The following is a 23,796-nucleotide window of genomic DNA, read 5'->3' on the forward strand; positions in this document are numbered from 1 at the left end:
TGTTTTAATGATTTAATTAAAAGTAGCATGTTATCAGTACAAGTATGATACAATAACCCATGTGGTCTTAATTAGAATTCTTTTTATTTACATGGTAATTGTATTGATTTTCCCTGAGATTATCTACAATTATGTTTTCTATAATGAGCTATACATAAGAAAAGTTGCATTTTCAAAGGTAACGGCTTGACGAGAGATCAAACTGCAATTCAGCCAACACTAGTTTAACTGAACCCCCACCCCATTCTCTTTAGCATTCTCTCTCTCTCTCTCTCTCTCTCTCTCTCTCTCTCTCTCTCTGACTGTCTCCTTCTTAATGGGCTCCAGATGTGGAGGTTGATGGGGGTGAGCTGCTCGCTTGTCATCTGTGGAGCTGTCCGTCCGTGGGGAGGCTCTGTCAGTGGGCTGCAGGGTGCAGAGGGATGTGGGGGTGGGGTGGACGTATGATCAGGGCCACTGGGGCTCAGGTTAGAGCTAGGCGACATCTGGAAGCACTTGGGGTCAGCGAGCCCAGGCTGTGAAAGGTAAGATGGACGCCCAGGCAGGGGGACGGAGGAGACAACATGAAAGTTGTTTTTTCTTTCTTTTCTAGTGGCTTCCTCAAACAACTCTCCTTGGGACACGAGCAAAGACTTTTCGTTATTTATGAAATCTAAAGCGTGAACAAACATATATGAGCATGGTAGCCCTCCCGAGAACATTACAAGATAAAGCTTACGCATAAATTCATTCTTAGGTGTTTGGTTGATGTTGGCGCGAGGACAGTAGCGAATCCGTCCAGCTTTCTGCATGTATCATTAAAAATCCTCCAACCGGAGACTTACTTTGTTAAGGAACCTTCAAGGCCCATCGACCTTGATATAAATGGTTCAAAGAGGGTAGTGTCAAAAAAAAAAAAAACTGCCAAAATAGGAAATGGCTCCCTCTCCAAAGTGAACATCCCGTGTATTGCAGGTCCTCAGAGGATGGCTTTATTTGGAAAGGGTTTGACTCATGAACTGCTTGGATCATAAAGATTCCGCTGTAAATTGGATGGAACGAGCCCAGCTTGTGGGGAGAAACCACATTAAAGGCATCACAAATGGAATAATGACTGGAAATTTAATATAGATGCATCATTTAAGAAAATGCTCAAACTCGGATCATTGAGAAACACAGTTCTTGTCCATCACTGCTAACTCGGGAGCGGTCAACCAATCGGGAATGTACTCGGCCCTAATCTGGGCTTCTTGGATGTGAAGAGGCTGCTTCCAACTGTATTTGGAAAGCCTAAGGCAACAATTTATTGAATGTTAAACAACCTTATCTTTCATATTCGTTTTTTTTAACAGTTAGAATAACACTATATATTCAAACTCATCTGACTGAAGCTGAGGTTAATTTGGGGGATCAGTTCTGCATTCTGCATTTTGTCTACATAAATAATAATTAAAAAAATCAATAGCTTAAATGCTACAAGTGAATTTAAAGGCATAACAACATAAAGTACAATATAAAAAATAAAAAAGTAGATTTTCTCAAAATTACATTATCAATTTTTTTATGTTTTCAAAAGATTGGGGTCTGTAAGATTTTTAACATATTTATACGTTTCTTATGCTCACAAAGGCTGCATTTATTTGCTCAAAAATAAAAACAGAAACGTGAAATATATATATATATTTTTTTATTAAATCTCAAAAATAAAATGTATCCTTTTGATGGCAAAGCTGAATTTTCAGCATCATTACCCCAGTCTTCAGTGTCACATGATCCTTCAGAAATCATTCTAATATGCTGATAATGTTTTTTTTAAATAATCAATGTTGACATTTTTTGGGGGAAAACTGACATTTTTTGAATGTCTTTGATGAATAGAAAGTACAAAAGAACAGCATTTATTTGCATATTTTATCATCTTTACTGTCACTTTTGATCAGTTTAAATGCATCCTCGCTGAATAAAAGTATTAATATCTTAAAGTAATAATCTTTCAGAACCCAAACTTTTGAAAAGCAGTGTGTATTAATTTGAAGTGAGTGTTAGATGATAATCAAAATGTAAAAAGAGTAAAATAGCCAATATCAACTGATACAATAATTAAAGTGCACGATTTTCAGCAATGCTGTGTGAGAATCTCATTTTATCCCGCGAAACACGATGTAAGCAAATTGACGACAGCTGACAGATTTCTTTCACAGAGCTGAAAGACAGATGAAAAGGAAAACAACTCACCGGCTCACCCCCTTCCTCCAATTGACTGTCTCTGAGGTCACTCGAGGTCACATGTAATCAGCAGACCGAGGGAGCCATCAGGTACATAAACAAGCCAGTGTCAGCCATTCAAAAACAGCCCGAGGCCACTTAAACTCAAACGATCGCTTCCTGTGCCATAAACAGACTGTTTTGAAAGTAAACATTCCTGCTCAACAAAAAATTAACAGCGCCGGCCCTGAAGACTGCTTAAAGGAATCAAAGTTCACCACGCAACACCAAAGTCTCCATCACCAGGTAGTAAAACGCAAAGGCTGTTTTTCAGAACGCTCCTGTCAGCTGATTTTTCTCTTCAACCTTTAAAACGCTCTCAAATCCAAAGCAAACACATGAGCACTTTAATGGAACGATAGCTGGCAGGGGAAGAGCAACAGCGCTAGAAGTGTTTGGGTCGCATTGTAAATGACCAGTTTGATTAGCAAAATTTTGTAGTTTCCTTGCTTTTGTTTACCCTAGAAAAGAACAGAGTTGAAAACGGGTGGAGAGGAAAAGAGCCGCAGAAAGCGCTCTACTGTTTCTCACGAAACCCCCAGGAGTCCCGACTAGGAGTTATTTTACACTTTAAAGGTAGATGTTCACACTGAGGGAAGAAAAGAGTGGGAGCAACCATCCATGGGAGCCCACAAACACACTTTGAATAGTTTAGCATTGGAAAAGCACACGTAACATCTCACGAATTATGGGTTTCTCAATGATATCACCTGCCTTCCCTTCGATTATGTAATGGTGTAATTCAATGGGCCAATAGTGGGAGTATGTGTTTCATCTAGTTTTATTCTAAAACAACTCTTCTGAGGCTATACGTACATAATGAAATAAGAACTGATATGTGAAACTGCTGCCAGCAACAGAACAAAACAGAGAATATGAAAAGTCTATATACATGCTTTTGTTAGTGAAACATTTGTGGTAAAAACATGGTCAGATTGTTGCAAATGGCCATAAAGACGTTTGAGGACACTCTAACCCTGAAGCGCAATGCCATTGGACATCTTTATTGCAAAGGAATATTACATGTTTAGATATGCTTAGACAATATAAATGGGTAAAATCAACCAAGGCTCCAAATTCATTACTTGCATATATGGCTAGTTCTGAATATGCCAAAATGAACAAATAACCCCGGCGTGTTTTAACTGAAAACAGTGAAGAGTGATTTTAGAGTACATTAATAAGGTAGCCAAATTTCACCCAGTTCCAAATAATCAAAATATCCAAATCCCAATTTGTGGCCTCAGTGCATAGTTATGAGTTCCAAGTAGAAATCAAGGGGAAATCCTAAAAACTTCCCAGATGTCCACAAGATTGTAGTATATGGATTCCGCAGAGGTCATCAAATCCCTGTGGTCGGCAACAGTCTTGAGAAAGAAATCTATAGTAAGCCACGGTCTTCAAGCGGGATGACCACACTCATGCTGCCACAGTGAGTGCGAACAGAGAAAGTTTCCATTTTGTGCTTTCCAAAAACGGAATTTTCCCACATGTCATTTTCCCACATGCCAAGAACATGACAGTCTTATGTAAATCATTGGTTTAGGAAAGCTCAGTACCTTGGAGAAGTTCTCGTTTCCTTGTAGAATTGATGGGTAAGAGTAAAACACATATAGGAGGACAGAAAACAACATTTATGCCGGTTTTGTCGGGACATTGGGATTGCTCTCTGACGTGTGGCTCAGAGTCTCTGACAGCCCTGCTGTCCACTTCAGTTGACGGTGGGTACCTGGTTCAGGCTGTATTCTTTGGCCTTCAGTCTCAGGTTGGCGATACTGTTGGCCATATTCATGCCCTGGGCTGTGTTGTTGTTAGCGCATGATGGAGAATAAGTGGCCATGGCGCTGTAAGGAAGAAGTCAGGTTGTCAGGATCACACTTTTCATCGATAATAAATAATTCAATAATAGAGGTGTAACAATATATTGTGTCGCAATATTCCAATACAAAAATGCAACATGTATAGTGTATAGTTCACCCAAAATGAAAATTACTGTGTGAGAAAAAAAAGTGTCAGTAAACTACTATATATACTCTAATGTTGAATATAATGTAAGAATGCAATGGGGGAATATTTGTGGGTCCTGATAATGCCAAATGCCTTATGTTACCAGTAAAAATTGGCCTTTATTAATTTAAAAGTACAAGCATATTTGTCTAAAATAATTCTGTATTTTCAGCTTCATAATCATGAATATTTTATTCTGCCGTCAACATTGTCCTGTGCATTGGGTTACCAGCACAAAGTCTAAGCCTATTCATTTCCACTCCCAATGTAATGCCAAATTTAGCATTTTAATCAACGATACATTTTGTGTCAACCTTCAACCTTATGTCTTGGAGTAGGGTGAATTCAGGTTAAATGGGACACTTTTTCCCCAGTCATCTCAATGGCAAAAAGTGTCCCAAGCAACCAAAATTCACCCTATATAATATCGTATTGTGAGTTCAGTATCGTGATATGTATCGCATCGTGACATGAGGGTATCGTTACACCCATATTCAATAATATTAAAGATCTGAAATGCATGTTCTGTCTCTATTCATTTTTGAAATGGTTAATATGTTTTTGATGAAAAACTGAATGCATATGGATAGCATTTGTGGCACCACATTTCTGATTTCAAGACACTAATATTATATGTTTTAATAATTAATACTTTTAATAATTTTCCCTCCCTTAGTTTGAAAACCCCCCAGTAATAAATAAAAAAAATACAGAAATGTAAAGTGGTATTTCTGTTAAAGCATGTTTATGAAATCGTCCCTGAAATGCTTCTTACTCAAGCTAGAGTGTCTAAATGTAAACGACTTTTCTTATTGATGGTTATGTATCTGATGTCATTTCTGTAGGTGAAGTTTGCAGAATTCAGCTCCATGTAAACAGTGCATGGATAGTTACACAGAATTACATATACGCTTTTCCCCAGTTCACACTTACATCAAATTAAATAGAGTAAAGATTATGCGTATTTGGCTGTGACGTCTAATAAGAGTTTTTTAAAAATCAAAGTGAGGAGATGGGGTGGGGTGGAGGGATGCTAAAATAAAAACGGTCAACGAAAAAAGGTAAATCTGCTGTATATATACACCTCTTATCTAAATTGATTACCTTAATGTGCTCCACTCGTGTTAAATTAGGTTTAATAATCTGAACGTGCTCATTCCGAATTTTGTTAATAAAACATCACTTATTGCTACTGACATTGCAATTATTGGGTAACAGTTTACAATGAGGTCCCATTAGTTAATGTTAGTAAATGCCTTAACTAACATTAAGCAGTACTTGTATTTTACAGTATAAATACAGTATTTATTATGCTTAATACAACCGTTCACTGTTAGTCCATTTTAGCGCATGCACATTATAGGGATAGTTCACCCAAAAATTCAAATGTTGTCATCACTTTCTCACCCTCAAGTTGATCCAAACCTGTATGAATTTCTTTCTTCTGTTGAACACGAAAAGATGTTTTAAAGAATGCCGGTAATCATGCAGTTGACGGCACCCATTGACTTCCATAGTATTTTTTTTCCCTTATGGAAGTCAATGGGTGCCGTCAACTGCATGATTACCGGCATTCTTTCAAATTTGTGTTCAACAGAAGAAAGAAACTAATACAGGTTTGGAACAACTAAAATGTAATCTTATTGTAAAGTGTTACCAATTATTGTATAGATTTACATTGCATACTTTCCCTGCATTGAACCCTTGACCTTGAGTCGAATGTACAGTAACTTTTCACAGACAGGACACACTGGTCTCAAACTAACACATTTCATGTTTAAATCTCGTTGTTATACTTTTGAAATTGTGTGATGGTTTCAAACATTTATTCACACAAGTATACTACTTTAATTTGCATTTTAGTTAAATGAGAGACGGCAAAATGATAGTCATGCTGCAGATGCCGTCCATTTTCATTCATTTGTAAATAACCCAGAATATTCTTATAACCTTCTGCACAACCAATGGAAACAGCAGCAGAAGCATAAAAAATGGGATCTAACCTGTACGATGGTGAGTTGCCCCAGGACAGGTAGTCGTTGGGTCTGGGAGCGGGTCGTGGGACAATGGGCTGCTCTACGGCTGTTACTTCTCCTGAGAAAGACTTGAGCAACGAGGCATTTTTACTGGCCAACATCGCACGTTCGTTTCGCCGAAACTTCGCCCTCCGATTTTGAAACCACACCTGGAAAATCATGAAAGGTGCTCAGTTTGACATGTACATGTGAAGAGCAGGCTTACCATCAGGTGTTTAGATTCAAATGGGATGTTCTACAGCTGCTTCCACATGATGTGAAGATACATTCTGTAGGCCATGGCTAACCTGCACTCGAGCTTCAGTGAGGTTGACTCTGCGTGCTAAATCCTCCCTGACAAAAGCGTCGGGGTAGTGTGTCCTCTCAAACACTCTCTCTAAGGCCTGCAGTTGGCTGCTGTTGAACGTGGTCCTATTCCGCCTCTGTTTACGCTTTTTCTTCTCCTCTGAGTTGAGTTGCTCATCTGCGCACACACACAGAGATTTAAGGATGGCATGAATATCCCCATTATAGTAGGTCTGTACTCAAACAGACTTACAACCTGGGAAAAGGATATTAAATTCAAACTAGTGAATGGAAATTCAGCCAAAAGTCACAAACATTTCTTAGAAAAACTGTAAGTTTATAACTGTTTAATGGACAGTCGGCCTAATGGAATGGAGCTGAAGAGAATAAATACAAATTATACTTAAAATTGAATGATCCTTCCTAATATCCCAATCAAAGCTTTAATAGTGTAAGCAAGAATTCTATTTAAAAAACTGCAATTTTTCTCCAATTCTAGGCCTATACATTTTCAACACTCACATTTTAGGCTAATAAACCCGCTTATCCCTTATGTTACTTTTTGGGATCAATATGACCCCAGACTCTTGTCATATTGTGAAAAAAATGTGCCAAATTATTATGTTTTATTTCCTGACTTTTCATAAAATTACATAAAATCTTTTCAGAAATGTGATTTGTGACATTGGATTTTCTTAAACATGAAAGTATGTTATTAAATAAAGTAATTGATGTGTTGTAATATTTGTATTTCAATCAGTCTAGCATCATTTTATATAAATTATATTACACCTACAGAAATGGAACAATAAAAAAATACAATCATCAGGTTTTATAGGTTAAAACTAGGCCTATGTATCAGTTTTCACATAATTGATGTAGGCTAATCTGTTTTCTAATTCTATCTTCTTTCTTTTACTTTCTTTCTAAAAGTATTCTGGCTTCTTCTCGTAGTAAAATGCCAATTATATAATTTTTTGGAGGAGAAGCAGATAGTTGCAGACTCACTCCTCTTTGGATACATCAATCAGTTCTTAAATCGCTCCATAAAACTTCCCAGAGAAAGACAAAACACCCCAGTGACGAATCGATTCGCGTCAATTCCTACAAGGCCGTAAAGTCAAAAGTAAGTTGAAAGAAGAGGTTATCAATACTGGGCCCAGACCATGAACAGCCCTTGTGACAGCTGTGTGCTCGGTGACAACGAAAATCATCTCGACTTTATCGTCTTTTATCAGCTATAGTATGCGCTTATGCTGCCTTCACGTGCTCTCGGAATTATCGTAAATACAAGTTTCCTAGGTAAAAATTGCACATGAACACCCTCCACTTTCGAAATTTGAATGGGATGAGCTCGTAATCACGACTTCAGAAGTGGGAATTATCAAATTTCCGATAGCACGTGAAGGCAGCATTAGGCCTACTGGAGATTTATCTTCATTTCAATTATGGTAGCTAATTCAGAGGCCTTGTAGGCTATCTTAAAATACACTGAATTCACATCTGTAATGTTGCGTAAATTGTTCAGGGGAAGAAAAAGAAAAATTCACATAGCCCTAAATGCCCTCGAGTCTTTTTTATTCCATATTTCGAGTCTAATTTTATTTCTCCGACTGTACGAAATACACGCGTCCAACAATTAATTTGTATTTACATTTATTTATTGAAATTTTAATTTTCGTGGCTTGGTTGATTCAAAGAGAAAAATTGTATCTGCAAAATATAGGCTAAAGCCCAATGTAGCCTAGCTTAGACATAATTAGCCTAGCTTTCGCAAAACAAGACAGTAGCCTAATTGTGTGGCATTAGCAAGAGGCTCTTTTAGGCCTACAGTAATTTTCGTAATGTTTTAGGTTTAAATTTATGAATATGAAGCCTAAAAAAAATATGCTTATGCTAATAAATAATAATGTATAAAAATAAAGTTTTTTTAAAACACAACTACCCTTATAGTTTGGCAAATGCACGTCTAATGCTGCCTTCACGTGCTATCGGAAATTTGATAATTCCCACTTCTGAAGTCGAGATTACCAGCTCATCCCATTAAAATGTCGAAAGTGGAGTGCGTTCATGTGCAATTTTTACCTTTAATTCCGAGAGCACGTGAAGGCAGCATACTAGACTAATTGATTAATTGGAACATTGGACTATTTAAATCTGAAACGTAGGCTCTAGAACATTTACAATATATAATATATATTTCCTATTATGAATTTGCAGATCCGAGATCACTCTTGCTGTTGGCTTCATTGAGGAGAAAATATTAAATAAATAGAAACAGAAAAATTACTCTGCAATGACAGTCTGCAGAATTACAGTCTGAAAAGTTTGCAAAATTATCACTTTTCTGTTAAAAGTTAAAATTTTGTTTTGATATCGTTTTATTTTAACAAACCTTAATAGGCCTATCGAAGGAAACTATTCGTTTTGGCCTGGTTGTAGGCTATTTTAGCCTATTATTTAAACGAGTGGAGTTAATGTTTGGAATGCTTAAGCAACAATACACTACAATTAATTATATGCCTTAATTGCTAACTATAAAAGCATATGGAGTAAATGAAGCAGAATGCATTCAGAGTTGGGACTTGTGTAGGCTACTCTTGTAACGCCATGCCTAAAGTGACCCGCATCCTTCAGTTCTCTACTGATGTGTAACGTGACCGTATTCTGTGTATGTGTTCATAGTGTGTAGCCTATAGGCCTACCAATTAAAGAATATTAACGCCTGCAAATTCATTGCATTTACTCATGTTTAATAATTGGGGGACCCAAACAAAAGTAGCTAATGTTAATGACGTAGCCTAGCATTTCCCATTTTTTTTAAGCCAGACTTTTTTTAATTGAACTCTTAGCTATAATTAGACTATTTCTTATTAAATTTGGACAAATCCATCCTGATACTTCAATCATGTTGTAGCCTACTCGTGCACTTACTCTCCTGCTGTGTCGTGTCGCTGCCGCTGGTCAGTCCCGGAGACTCCAGCATACTCCTGCCCGCCTCTCCCACGCTCTCCTCCGCTTGAGCTCCCACCATCTCCCGCGCTTCCTCCAGATCCAACAGGTGGCTCACGGAAAAGTTCTTCTTAGCCTGTAAATGATCCTGATTCGCGTTGATCTGACTCTCCAGTCGGTTAGGTAACGTGGCTTGTCTGTCCATTACATGAGCATAGCTGGAAGTCATGACGCAAACTGACGAAACCCAAGATATCCTCTACCTACCAACATGGGTTAAGTTTTGACCATAAACAATCTCTCTATATTCGACAAACGGATCGTTTTAGATTTCTACATCCGTAGTTCAGTCTCACATGGATCCAAACAAGCGTAATTATCGCCCGCGTTGACAGTCACGCGTCTTTATGGGAAAAGGCATCACCGAAAGACATCTCCAAATCTAGAACTCCAAAGTCTTCGCCTTTTACCCGCCGATTCCCTCTTAGTTTCTGCAACAGAGACTTTCTCCTCTCATTCCGAGAGTGAGGGAAGGAGCAATCTGGCGAGAAAGGTTTGATGGCACAGATGAACGATTTACGCCCCAATAGTAGGAGGTCGGACGAGCCTCTCTCAGCTCCTTTCTCCGGTACTTCAAACGGCACACACTGGCGCTGAGGGGGGAGCCTGAGAGCAAAAATACACGAGCATTTGAAGCCCTGGGGAGGGATGATAGACATACAAGAAGCCATAATTACGTGGCAATGTTTTTTGTCGGCGTTTCTAACGTTTAACAAAGCTATATATCTATTTTCTTAACCCCTAACATCCCCACTGAAAAACTTAATTAATGGGTCAATGACGTGATGAGTTTTTTTGGGCGTCCGGATTATTCAGATTAACTAGGCTACATTAAAAATGCGATTGATAAATAAATTAACTATGCATTTCTGAATTAAAAGTCTCTGATATTTATTTTGGGTTTCAATGAAAAAAAAATGCCTAATTCAATTTTGACATAGGCCTATGTAGTTTGTCATCTTTTATTGTTATTATTTCTTTAAAAATAAGCAGTTTTTTTTGTTGTCAAATATTAATCCAAACTAATAGCGTAATAGGAATCAATTTTTGCTGTCATGCGTTTTTTGTTTTTTCCAAAACCAAAATTATTTAGACCTTTTTATGAAAAAGCACATTTTTGTCAAAAAAATTATCATTTTATTTATTTTTCTTTGTCGTCATTTTTATCATCTTGAAAATCATTATTTGTCAGTGGCCTTTATTGCCTGTCACAGTTGGAATTAGATCAAACTGAACAGATTTAAATGTCTTTGTAGTGGTCACAATCACTTTTGTTTTGCATGCATGCATAAAATAGTCTGTAACCTTATACTAAACCACATGATGTGGTGTCTTAAAGATACGTTTGATTAGGCTAAAGAGTCTTGTTACGCTATATTAACACGAACACTTAAAATGATCAAAGTTACACACTGGCAAAGCTCTTGCATGGGTATCGTGCGTTCTACTTTGGTGTCATTCCATGATGTGACACTAAAATGTTGTTCTTTTTGAATCGGTTTACAGAGGATGTCGAAGCATTGCGTGCGCTTTTAAAGAGTCTCTCGACAGGAGGGGATCGAGCTCTGCGTGTGTCGCAATGACATGAGTTCAGGCTCCAAGCTGCCTCCGTCAGCCTCCTAGGTCTGGGAAAAGAACACTTGATGCCATCAAAGGGGCGCAGATTGAATCCAGATGTGCAGTGCCTCTCTCGTTCTTTCCGTGCATTTAATTAAGGAGCTTGGATTGAGGAGATCTTTCTTCATCATTAGTTTTCCCCCAAGATCCCATTTCTCCCTCGAAGCCCAGCTCGCTGCCCTGTGCCAGCGCAAAGCTTTGCTTTTATTATTATTATTTTACTCTGCCCATAAATCTGCCACATATCGAAACCTTGAATCGTTGTGAAGAATGAAATGCCTTGCTTCTTGAGGAATACAGGGAAACAAAAGCAGGCCCGTATATAGTTTACCAGCAAGAGAAGTTTTAATCAGCCTCCATGACATGTTTTTCTTTATGAGCAGGGCTTAAGAGTAATATGAATATGGATAAAGAAATACATTTATGCACTAAAACAAAATTACAGTAATAAAAAGTTCTTCTCGAAAAGTGGGCTATTAAAAAGCAAAATTGTAAAACGAACTGGATGGATAAAGTAAAACTAATAATCTACCCTGAAACGTTAAAATTGTTTCATAGGGAACAAAAAAAATACAATAAACGCACTGATATTGAAATAGGCTATATGACAGCGGTCATTTAGTTAAAATGTGGTTGGGTTTATTTGGAGGACCAAACCTTCCCTGTATTTATCATTGAAAGAAATAGAGGTCATGACAAATAATTTTGACAATAAAACAAGACGATCATAAAAATGGAAAACATTGCATTTTGTCATTATAAGTTTGTAGTGAGTCGTCAATCACATTATTGCTTATAGCCTATGCAGATGCAAAGTTGAATTAAGTAAAAAATCATCGCATTAAAAACAACCACATAAGTGAAACATTAATATTTTTAATAATACGGTAAGATCATTTTAAAAGATAGTGATACAATTTTACCTAGTTTGAACAACAGTTTCCTTTGTTTATGGCAATATAGGCTAGGCTATAAGTCGTAAATAGGCCTAATGGAACTAAATTATTATTGTGGTTATTAGCCTATTATTGTTTCAGGAATTATGAATAACCTTAAAAAACCTTTCACGTGGGAAAATTAATCTCAATCATCTACGAAAATTGCTCCAAATGAATGAATAAATAAATGAATAAATAGAAAGTTATTAGGAATAACTCATCCTAAACATTTGGACTGATATTTTTAGTTTATTTGATCAGTCATAATGCATAAGTAATTAGGTAAAATTAGCTAAAGCAACACAATATAGCCTAATGTAGTATAAGTAGGCTATTAATATTCAAATTCGTTTAATTTAAAATGTAGCCTAGCTATTTTTACCCCCTGTCGGCAAGACGGAGGACAAGTTTCATGAAAGCAACTCCGTTTTGTTGCAGCTCGGCACGGATCATTTGTCACAAGGATCAAATCACATGTCCGGGTTCAATTGGCGTTCATTAAGATAATTATTATGATCAGACTCGAGGATCCTGTTGTAAAAAGGACTCGTGCCGAACCATGGACCTCTGTGTGTAGGCCTATTACAAACATATCCATGTGCACACCTTACACAACATTTGGTTTTAGCGTCATTACATTTTCTCATAACATAGCCTATCACTTTACGCATAACATATGTTTGTCTAAAGAGCACAGCAAGGAAAGAAACAAGGGCCTGCAACTAACAGTGAAGGCGTATAAATAGTGCCCCACATTGAAGAGAGAAAAAAAACTTTAGTTTAAAAAGTCCATAAGTGACTATAAAAATCAGTTAATTTGGAGTTAAATTTTTTATAGCCTCCCTTTACAAATATCCGAAGTGAACTCTTACCACAGTTTTGTTTTCTTAGACATTACTTTAAAACTATGCGTTTTATACATTTCATAAATGTATTGCATTTTAAATGATGCAGCTGTGCTGACTTTATATACTTAAAAAATATAGGCTGAGATAAAGATGTTTAACTTTCCCTTACACCACGCGAAAAAAATACGTGTCCGGTAGTTATTAATGATTTATTGTAATCCAATTATTTAACCTATTTCGTTTACATACTGTGTCAAAAGCTACAATCTATAACTAATGCGTGGCCAGCGGCGTTAGTGCTCTGTATTTATCACACAGACTTTTTTACGTCTCATGTTACACACTTTTCCAAGTTGTCTAGAGAGGAACCCCACAAATTAAAAGCAGATCCAGAGGAATGCTGCTATATGAAGATGAACTACTGTTAAAACAGGCATATAGTCTCATAGGCTACACGTCTCGTGTATCGCTTACATTTTAAAACGATATTTGTATTATCAGTTGTCTTTTAATGAGTAGGCCTATATTTACAAAGATAAACAAGTAAAGCACCTGCCTTGAAATGCTCTGAAAAAAATAAATAAATGATGATATAAATGTAGCCTAAATTATTGAATGTATAATCTTGCCCTCATTTCTTTTAATACCGTGGCATTAGCAAACTGCATTTGCAATCTACATGAGGACAATGTTAATATAAATTAGATTAGACTAAATGAGAGCCAGGATTTTAAAATAAATAAATTAAAAACTGCTTCTAAAATGTATTCACACTGGCCAGTAACAACTCCAAAAAAAGATATACTTCAAGATCAAATAAGAAAAACAACAGATCCCATACAGAGATCATTCTTCTTTGTATTTTGCTATTCTCTGACCTCATTGGTGCAATGCAGAGCAAGAGGGCCAACAACATCCCCGACTACAACGCTGAAACACAGCAACAATAATAATTTCCCTTATTATCGTCTCGGTTGTCTCAGCTCATAATATATTGACCGTCTTGGCCTGGAGAGCAGCGTTTAAGCACCACCTCTTCAAATTCCAGAGACCTCTTGGGACTTAAAGCTGTTTGGAAATTAGGCTCATTCTTATATTAACCCTTTGACCCTGCCGGTCGACGGGCTGAAGCTGCGAAGAGGAAGGCCAGAGTGGCTAATTGATGGCCATCGCTGAGGGGAGAGAGCATGAAAAGATAAACAAAATTAAGAGCAGTGATGAATATCACCTCTGAAGGAGCGAGAGGCCAGGAGAAGTAGTCATTTATTAATGGGAAGTGTTAGGCCATTAGCCCAGTTATTGAGTGATGGGCCAATGGCAGGGCCTTATTGCAGGTCTTCATGGAGAACTGCGATCATAGGCCGCGATAGGAGTAGTGTTGGTCTGCTTCAGCTTTTCCCAAACACAGATGTAAGATGACTGTGCAGATTGCAAGGCTAATCCAATTTTCCCTTATTTGTCTATTAAATCCTGATTTTATCAGCAGGCCTGGTTCTGAAATCAGAGCCTCATGGTTTCAGGAGAGAAGCACGTAACACAAGCAGAGATGCGAGACAGAAAGAGAACTGGATGTGTGCATTGGAAGTCTGGTGACACCCAAGGTCCAACTTCACAGCGCTGCCTATTAATATCTAATAAAGTTTCCTATTAGCATTAGTCACAATTTGAGGAATTTCTCTGTGCCAGACTGTGCTGCCACAATGAGGGGCTCTGATAGAAAACACATGGGGTGCAAAAGATGGAGGGGGCCCATCAATGAAAATATGATAATTGTGTTTCTAAGACTGAATACATTACTGGTACGTCAAGACAGAAGACACATTTAGGCCAAATCCATAAAGTCATATTTCTTTCCAAAACGATGCCTGAGGACAAATGTCAAATAAATTTGTCACGGCACATTGAGAAGAAGCAAATATGGGATATTAGCGAAGAAAGACTGTATTGTTTAATTATTGGGGGATTGACGAGATTCAAAAATGGACTGAATTCTGATTATATTTAGCATCAGCTTCCTAGAAGTGCTGGGTGAGAAAAACTCTCATTGCAATATGTTTGGGGTCGGAATGATTTATTTGATGTTTTGAAAAGAAGTCATGCTCAACTAGACTGAATTTATTTGATTAATGATATAAAAACAGTAATACCGTGAAATATTATTACAATTTTAAATGTTTTCCATTTTAACATATTTTAAAATGTAATTTATTCCTGTGATGGTAAAACGGTCACTTTTTAAAGAAAAACCTGATCCCAAACTGTACATTAAAAAAAAAATTGTTAAGATCAACAAACACATTTTTGTTTGTTCGTCAAGAGTTGGTGCTAAGATTGATAATACTGAGCTCTAATGACCCACCTAATTTCAACACACCGTAACCTTTCTGAATAAGCCTTTGAATCTCAGCTAATAAACATTTGAGAGCACTTAATCAAAAATAATCTTTGTTTCATGACCAGGATATGTATAAGCCATCATTTCACTATAGGCTTATTTATACTGGGTGAACAAACCCTGAAACACAAAAATAAGAAATAAATCAACGCGCTGATGCAGCGAGTGAAGTTTCTAAACACTAAACTTCGAAACTCTCAGACACAAAGGCCGCTTGTCATTGCTCCTCCTCATGCCAACTCTAGCAGGACTTCAGAGAGTATTTTCATCGACTATCACCTATTAACTCAAACAAATTGGCAGCCAACTTTTCCACCAATATGATGGGGATGTAAGTGCTGGGGAGCCTGAGGCAATTCATAGCATGGCAGAAGAAAGGATTCAAGCAGGAAACAGGAAATTAGGTTTCAAAATATTTTAGATTTGCGCAGTGCAAGCACAGTGGATAGCATAGACTGGAAGCTCAGCGTTCAAGCCTCGCTTCCCAAAAGATGCAGTTCTACACGCTTGGGAATCTGAAAACTTGTTGAAATTGTTGCAGATAACATTAAAGGATTAGTTCACTTTAAAATGAAAATTACCCCATGATTTACTCATCCTCAAGCCATGGTGTACATGTCTTTCTTCTTTTTGATGAATACAAATGAGTTATATTAATACCCTGACTCTTCTAAGCTTTATTATGGCAGTGAATGGGGCTCACGAGTTTGAAGCTCAAAAAAGTGCATCCATCCCTCATAAACGTACTCCACATGGCTCCGGAGTGCTAATAACGGCCTTCTGAAGCGAATCCACGCGTTTATAAAGTTTTAAATATAGACATTTTTCTTTCACAAAGTAAATCTAATCTAGCCTCCGCCAGACCACCTTCCGTATTCAATTTACGGAAGAAGCGTAACGTATGACGTCAGGCGTAACATCTGAACTGTGAGAGGCGTTACACTTTTTTCGTAAGTCGAATACAAACGATTGTTTACAAACGATTCCGCGGTCGGTGGGCGGGGCTACAGAATCAGGCGTACTTATTCTTCTGTTGAGGCGGCGTTTCACCACGCGCTGACGTCAAGGGTTGGCATATTCTGAGATCGAGCATTTGCTGGGCCTGGTGTCAATAAAAGCTTTTCTTTGACTGACAAGGAAGTTTCAGCTCGGAAACTTACAGGATATTCTTATATCAAGATGAACTTTTATATACCAAAGGCTGAATGAAAAGTTGATTTCTCAATTCATGACCCCTTCAACACCCCGTTTATGATAAATGGACTTTTTTGAGCTTCAAACTCAATGGACCGTCACTGCCATTATAAAGCTTGGAAACGTCAGGATAATTATTAATATAACTCAGATTGTGTTATATTACACCTAGGATGGCTTGAGGGTGAGTAAATCATGGAGTAATTTTCATTTTAAAGTGAACTAATCCTTTAACATTAAACGTTAAAACACACATTCTTTGATAGAGTTTGTTTTTCTAGGCAAACATTTTATAGTTATAAAATCCATCTAATCATGTTGAGCATGAAAGAAACGGAACATGATTTATGGACAGGAAATTGCCAGTCGGATATTCTCTGAGACAAGAGGTTAAAGAAAATCTAGCCAGCTCCAGCCCAAGTTCAGAGGTTCCTTTAGCCATCAGTTTTGACCTTTAAAAAGATCTTGGACTACTCGGTCAGAAGGAAAAGTATGATAAAACAGCCAAGACAAAGTGTTTGGATGCACTCGCATATGTCTCTCTCATGGCCGTTACGCTCATACACATTCAAATCTCTGATGTGTTTAAAGAGGCCACATGCTCTCTGGACAACCCTGACTTTACTATGGAGGATGTGTCCCTCTTCCTAACCACCAATGCTCCCTAACTTCTGTTCTGAATTTGTTCTTTAATTTCCAGCCCTGACCTTGCAGCTCTCCACATCTGCAGTGAGTTTGGGATGCTGAGACCCAGAGCAGGGTGCACAGCGCTCTTTCCAACTCCTTGCCTGGTTGGAGAGAGCCCTGCTGAGCTTGGTGGCACTGATTGGTAAGAGACAGCTGTAGGAGCATAAAAGACAGAAGGTTTTATGTATGATGTGTGCTTGCTTTTGTAATTTAGATTAGATTAATGTAATGAAAATTGAAGAAAAAATTAAGCAATTTCACACGAGCAAGAGAGTTGCTCTTTTGAGTATATTTTAACACAAACAGCACAACTGTGCACGGAAATAAGGACTGCATACGATTTTATCCAAATATCGCCAATGAAGCCTATATATCGCGATATGCATATTGCAATGGCTTACGATAACTGAATGATTTTAATACTTCAAAAGATTACAAAGTTTTAGGCCAAAGCAGACGGCAGAGAATAGACTGGACACATGACTGTTACATACGTGTGACACGCTTAGTGTTATATCCTGATTTCAGTTCTCTTACGCAGCTTATATGACCAAAAACGCACAAAATTATTGCACAACCTATCACTACCTTACAAAAAATAAATATACTTCAAGTTCACTTTATTAAGTATACTTAATTTTTCAGAATGAAATTACTTGAAAAAAATAATTAAAGTCAGTAAGATGATCAGAACTTCCCGTATACCGGAGATTCTGTACTCTTTAACCCACATCCTTCCCTCGCGGGTCAAAATGACCCAAAGCCCTAAAATGATAGCTACTTAATTTAATTGAAGCGTATTTTATTACGTTTTGATAATATTTTTTCTATTTTTAGTGCAATTTCTTTCAACTTCCATTCAAAATAACACAATTTCCTGCATAAACCTTTTAATTCAGCTCAAAATATTTTACATTGGGTGTCTTTGCCGACCTCTTCTGGGAAAAAGATAATATAACATAATATTTCATGACTCTTGCCACTAGATGGCATTATAGCTCTATATGGAGCAAATGAGCGGTTCCGCTGGGTCCTAAAGTGAGTTCCTCTTCAGTATGCATTCAGATCATAGACTGCAAAAAAAACGGCGCTTCACTATCTTCCATTATAGAAAAATGTAGCCACCAATGTCCAAATATGGTGCTGACATCTTGCGCTAAGCCTCTCCTTGAACTGTCACCTTATCGTGGTGGAGAGGTTTGAGTACCCGAATGATCCTGGGAGCTATGTTGTCTGGGGCTATATGCCCCTGGTAGGGTCTCCCTAGGCAAACAGGTCCTTGGTGACGGGCCAGACCAAGAACAGTTCACAAACCCTTATGACCACAACCACACCAAGGACCGTGACGTCGCCCGGCATGGCGCAGCCGGGGCCCCACCCTGGAGCCACGCCCGGGGTTGGGGCTCGTATGCGAGCGCCTGGTGGCCGGGCCTCCCCCCATGGGGTGACGTGGGGCCGCCCTCCTGTGGGCTCACCACCTGCAGGAGGGAGCGTAAGGGGCCGGTGCATTGTGAATCGGGCAGCAGTCGAGGGCGAGGCCCCCGACGACCCGATCTCTGGACACGGAATCTGGCTTTAGGGACGTGGAATGTCACCTCGTTGGCGGGGAAGGAGCCTGAGCTTGTGCGGGAGGTCGAGAGGTACCGACTAGAGATAGTCGGGCTCACCTCCACGCACAGCTTGGGCTCTGGAACGAGAGAGAGGCTGGACTCTCTACCACTCTGGAGTTGCCCATGGTGAGAGGCGGAGGGCTGGAGTGGGTTTGCTTATAGCCCCCCAGCTCAGCCGCCATGTGTTGGAGTTCACCCCGGTGAACGAGAGGGTCGCTTCCCTGCGCCTTCGGGTCGGGGATAGGTCTCTCACTGTCGTTTGTGCCTACGGCCCAAATGGCAGTGCGGAGTACCCAGCCCTCTTGGAGTCTCTGGGAGGGGTGCTGGAAAGTGCTCCGACTGGAGACTCCGTCGTTCTACTGGGGGACTTCAACGCCCACGTGGGCAGTGACAGTGACACCTGGAGGGGCGTGATTGGGAGGAACGGCCCCCCTGATCTGAACCCGAGCGGTGTTCTGTTATTGGATTTCTGTGCTACCCATGGTTTGTCCATAACGAACACCATGTTCAAGCATAAGGGTGTCCATCAGTGCACGTGGCACCAGGACACCGTAGGCCGGAGGTCGATGATCGACTTTGTGGTCGTGTCATCAGACCTTCGGCCATATGTCTTGGACACTCGGGTGAAGAGAGGGGCGGAGCTGTCAACTGATCACCACCTGGTGGTGAGTTGGATCCGATGGCGGCGGAGGAAGCTGGACAGACCCGGCAGACCCAAATGTACTGTGAGGGTCTGTTGGGAACGTTTGGCCGAGCCCCCTGTCAGAGAGATCTTCAACTCCCACCTCCGGCAGAACTTCGACCGGATCCCGAGGGAGTCTGGAGATATTAAGTCCGAGTGGACCATGTTCTCCACCTCCATTGTCGCTGCGGCCGCTTGGAGCTGTGGCCGTAAGGTCTCCGGTGCCTGTCGAGGCGGCAATCCCCGGTGGTGGACACCGGAAGTAAGGGATGCCGTCAAGCTGAAGAAGGAGTCCTATCGGGCCTGGATGGCTTGTGGGACTCCGGAGGCAGCTGACCGGTACCGGCAGGCCAAGCGGACTGCAGCCCGGGTAGTCGTGGAGGCAAAAAATCGGGCCTGGGAGGAGTTTGGTGAGGCCATGGAGAAAGACTATCGGTCGGCCTCGAAGAGATTCTGGCAAACCGTTCGACGCCTCAGGAGGGGGAAACAGTGCCCTACCAACACTGTTTACAGTGGAGATGGGCACCTGTTGACCTCAACTGGGGATATCGTCGGGCGGTGGAAGGAATACTTCGAGGATCTCCTCAATCCCACCGACATGTCTTCCGTTGAGGAAGCAGTGGCTGGGGACTCAGAGGTGGACTCGTCCATCACCCGGGCTGAAGTCATCGAGGTGGTTAAAAAGCTCCTCGGTGGCAAGGCACCGGGGTTGGATGAGATCCGCCCTGAGTACCTCAAGTCTTTGGATGTTGTGGGGCTGTCTTGGCTGACACGCCTCTGCAACATCGCATGGCGGTCGGGAACAGTACCTCTGGACTGGCAGACCGGGGTGGTGGTCCCTCTTTTCAAGAAGGGGGACCGGAGAGTGTGTTCCAACTATAGGGGGATCATACTTCTCAGCCTCCCCGGGAAAGTCTATGCCAGGGTACTGGAGAGGAGAATTCGGCCGATAGTGAAACCTCGGATTCAGGAGGAACAGTGTGGTTTTCGTCCCGGCCGTGGAACACTGGACCAGCTCTATACCCTTTCTGGGGTGCTGGGGGGTTCATGGGAGTTTGCCCAACCAGTCCACATGTGTTTTGTGAATTTGGAGAAGGCATTCGACTGTGTTCCCCGTGGCATTCTGTGGAGGGTTGCTCTGGGAGTATGGGGTCGGCGGCCCCCTGCTTAGGGCTGTTCAGTCCCTGTGCAACCAGAGCAGGAGCTTGGTCCGCATTGCCGGCAGTAAGTCAGACTTGTTCCTGGTGCATGTTGTACTCCGGCAGGGCTGCCCTTTGTCACCGGTTCTGTTCATAATTTTTATGGACAGAATTTCTAGGCGCAGCCAAGGGCCGGAGAGTGTCCGGTTTGGGAACCACACGATTTCGTCACTGCTTTTTGCAGATGATGTTGTCGTGTTGGCTTCCTCGAACCAGGACCTTCAGCGTGCACTGGGACGGTTTGCGGCCGAGTGTGAAGCGGCTGGGATGAGAATCAGCACCTCCAAGTCCGAGGCCATGGTTCTCAGTCAGAAAAGGGTGGCTTCAGGTGGGTGGAGAGTTCCTGCCTCAAGTGGAGGAGTTCAGGTATCTTGGGGTCTTGTTCACGAGTGAGGGAAGGATGGAACGGGAGATTGACAGACGGATCGGTGCAGCTTCTGCAGTAATGCGGTCGATGTACCGGTCTGTCGTGGTAAAGAAGGAGCTGAGCTGCAAGGCAAAGCTCTCGATTTACCGGTCAATCTACGTTCCTACCCTCACCTATGGTCATGAGCTGTGGGTCATGACCGAAAGGACAAGATCCCGGATACAGGCGGCCGAAATGAGCTTTCTCCGTAGGGTGGCTGGGCGCTCCCTTAGAGATAGGGTGAGGAGCTCAGTCACTCGGGAGGAACTCGGAGTAGAGCCGCTGCTCCTCCACATCGAGAGGGACCAGCTGAGGTGGCTCGGGCATCTATTTCGGATGCCTCCTGGACGCCTTCCCAAGGAGGTGTTCCAGGCACGTCCCACCGGGAGGAGGCCCCGGGGAAGACCTAGGACACGCTGGAGGGACTATGTCTCCCGGCTGGCCTGGGAATGCCTCGGGGTTCCCCCGGAAGAGCTAGAGGAAGTGGCTAGAGAGAGGGAAGTCTGGGCGTCTCTGCTTAGACTGTTGCCCCCGCGACCCGGCCCCGGATAAGCGGAAGATGATGGATGGATGGATGGATCTTGCTCTAATTTGGGACCTGCCTCTGCACAGAGCAGGAAGTAGAGCAACGATATCAAAACCCTGCCCACACTAGTGTCAGTATCTGTTAGTACAGTTTACTGCAGAACAACTCATTATGTTGATGTGAAATAAACAGTTATGGAAATGTAGAAATTAAAGCTAAACTCCAATCTCCTCCTGAAAATACAGAAAAAAAGTCTATTGGTTCCTCAGTGACAACATCGCTCAGCAAAGCGGTCAATCACAGCTGTTAATCATGACGTCACACCACAGTTTTTATACCATCAAATAACTAACTAAAACTAAACTTATTTTAAGAAATGAACACTTGAACTTACACCAGCGTAATAAAAACGACCTAAAATGACAGAAACCATCTTTGGAAAAAAAACATTTAAAGTGTAATTTGATTGTTTAGTTTGTCTCGTGGGTCATTAGAATACATGAAGGGGGTGGGGTTTATGAGCTATACTGGGGCCAACCACCTGAGGGCGATCGAGATGCTTTGGCTTCACTTTTCAGGACGTGTGCGGCACGCTTGATTCAGATACACATGTAGACATTATAAAATAATTATTTGGTAGTTTGATAATTTTTAGGTTTTTCTATGTGTACTGAAGCATTCCTTGCATTCCATTCATTCATATAGGGGGTCAAATTGATCTGCGAGGGAAGGATTTTACTTTTTTTTTTAATTCAACCACAAAACTCCTCGAATCCAGTCAATTTGTTTGTTCAAGTGTGACAAACGTCCTAGGGTCTTGGACCACTCGAATAAACTCGAAGAATGAGGGTTAAAGGGGTGGTAAACCACGATTTCACTATTCTAACTTTAGCTAGCGTGTAATGTTGCTGCTTGAGCATAAACAACATCTGCAAAGTTACAACGTTCAAAGTTTAAAGCAAAGGGAGATATTTGCTTTTAAAGAAATCAGTTTCTAAGAACTACAGCAAACGGCCAGTAGGCGACTACACACATTCCTCCAGGGTTGGTGACATCAACAGGCTCAATATTTACATAAACCCCTCCTCCGAGAATATTAAATAAGGGGGGGTGAGGCCATTTTGTATCGCGGCGCTGTTGTGGTATAGTTAGGCTGGAGTGTTGTTGCCGCGATGCCAAGGAAACGCTGTTATTTTCATCCGGATTGCAGGTCTGGGGTACTTGCTCTGTTCAGCCTTCCTTGGGACGGGGTGCGTTGCAGAGCGTTTAACATACAGCATGTTATATGCACGTGTGTTTGAGACGGGGAACAGGCGCGCGCGGGGCTCCCTGCAGCACATCTCACGGAGGAAAACATCCACCGGCTTCGCGATTTCAATGCCGGATTTGCACAACGTCAGCTGCGTGAAAAAAACACTGCCGGTGTGTGGATGCACGACGCGCGCGCTGCACATTTCACGGAGGACAACTTCCACAAACTTCGCGAGTTCAATACAGGATATGCACAAGGGCTTGTCCTGAAACCTGGATTTACAAACAGAAGCTGTTTACGGGCCACAACCTGTAAGTCTGATTTATATTTCATCGATGTGTTTTCCTGTAATAGGTTGTGTTGGGTACTGCCCCTTTAAGGACGTTGTTCCGGTGAGCACATGTGATCACGCAGGAAGAGCGGCAGGAAGAAAAAAAAAACTGAACTGAGAGAACTGAGTGAGAAAGCCATGTTGATCTCAAATGAAGATTTGAACACTTAACAATTCCAGCTAAAACTATTATCTAACATTATATTCCCAGCGTGGTGAGTAGTGTTATGTTGTTTAAGTTTTGTGATGGTTTGTTTATCAATTTGAAGATCGCTATTTGCGATTAGCGCCTAAACGCCTAATGTTATATATTTGCTTTGTTTTAGACATTTACAGTTTGTATTGCCTGTAAAATATGTTGCATTTAGATAAACAAAGTTTAATGCTTAGTACACAAAGCTGATGTTGCAATGTTTTAGGAACGTATTTGGTGATGTGAACATTACTAGATAATAATTGTGAATTGTTTTGTGTTTGCAGTTTGACCACACACGCACACACATAAATGTGCACAAAATAAATACTCA

At 40.8% G+C, this 23,796-nt stretch overlaps 1 protein-coding gene across 1 annotated transcript; it reads right to left on the reverse strand.

Annotated features, from left to right (window-relative positions):
* Positions 1-1,671: 1,671 nt before the first annotated feature.
* Positions 1,672-10,173, reverse strand: prrx1a (paired related homeobox 1a). The gene is made up of 4 exons (XM_079820265.1): positions 9,507-10,173; positions 6,575-6,750; positions 6,255-6,436; positions 1,672-4,088 (listed from the first exon to the last, which is right to left on the reverse strand). The coding sequence occupies exons 1-4, from the start codon at positions 9,751-9,753 to the stop codon at positions 3,956-3,958; spliced, it is 738 nt and encodes a 245-aa protein (XP_079676391.1). The 5' UTR covers positions 9,754-10,173; the 3' UTR covers positions 1,672-3,955.
* Between the last annotated feature and the right edge of the window lie 13,623 nt (positions 10,174-23,796).

The sequence above is a fragment of the Gobio gobio genome, assembly GCF_949357685.1.
Source record: "Gobio gobio genome assembly, chromosome: 6".
Classification (NCBI taxonomy): domain Eukaryota; kingdom Metazoa; phylum Chordata; class Actinopteri; order Cypriniformes; family Gobionidae; genus Gobio; species Gobio gobio.

Coding starts and splice junctions, on each gene's coding strand:
- prrx1a (XM_079820265.1), bottom strand. CDS start 9,753: ATGACTTCCAGCTATGCTCATGTAATGGACAGACAAGCCACGTTACCT. Junction 6,437..6,574: donor TCACTGAAGCTCGAGTGCAG/GTTAGCCATGGC, acceptor ATGATTTTCCAG/GTGTGGTTTCAAAATCGGAG. Junction 4,089..6,254: donor GGCAACTCACCATCGTACAG/GTTAGATCCCAT, acceptor TCTTCCTTACAG/CGCCATGGCCACTTATTCTC.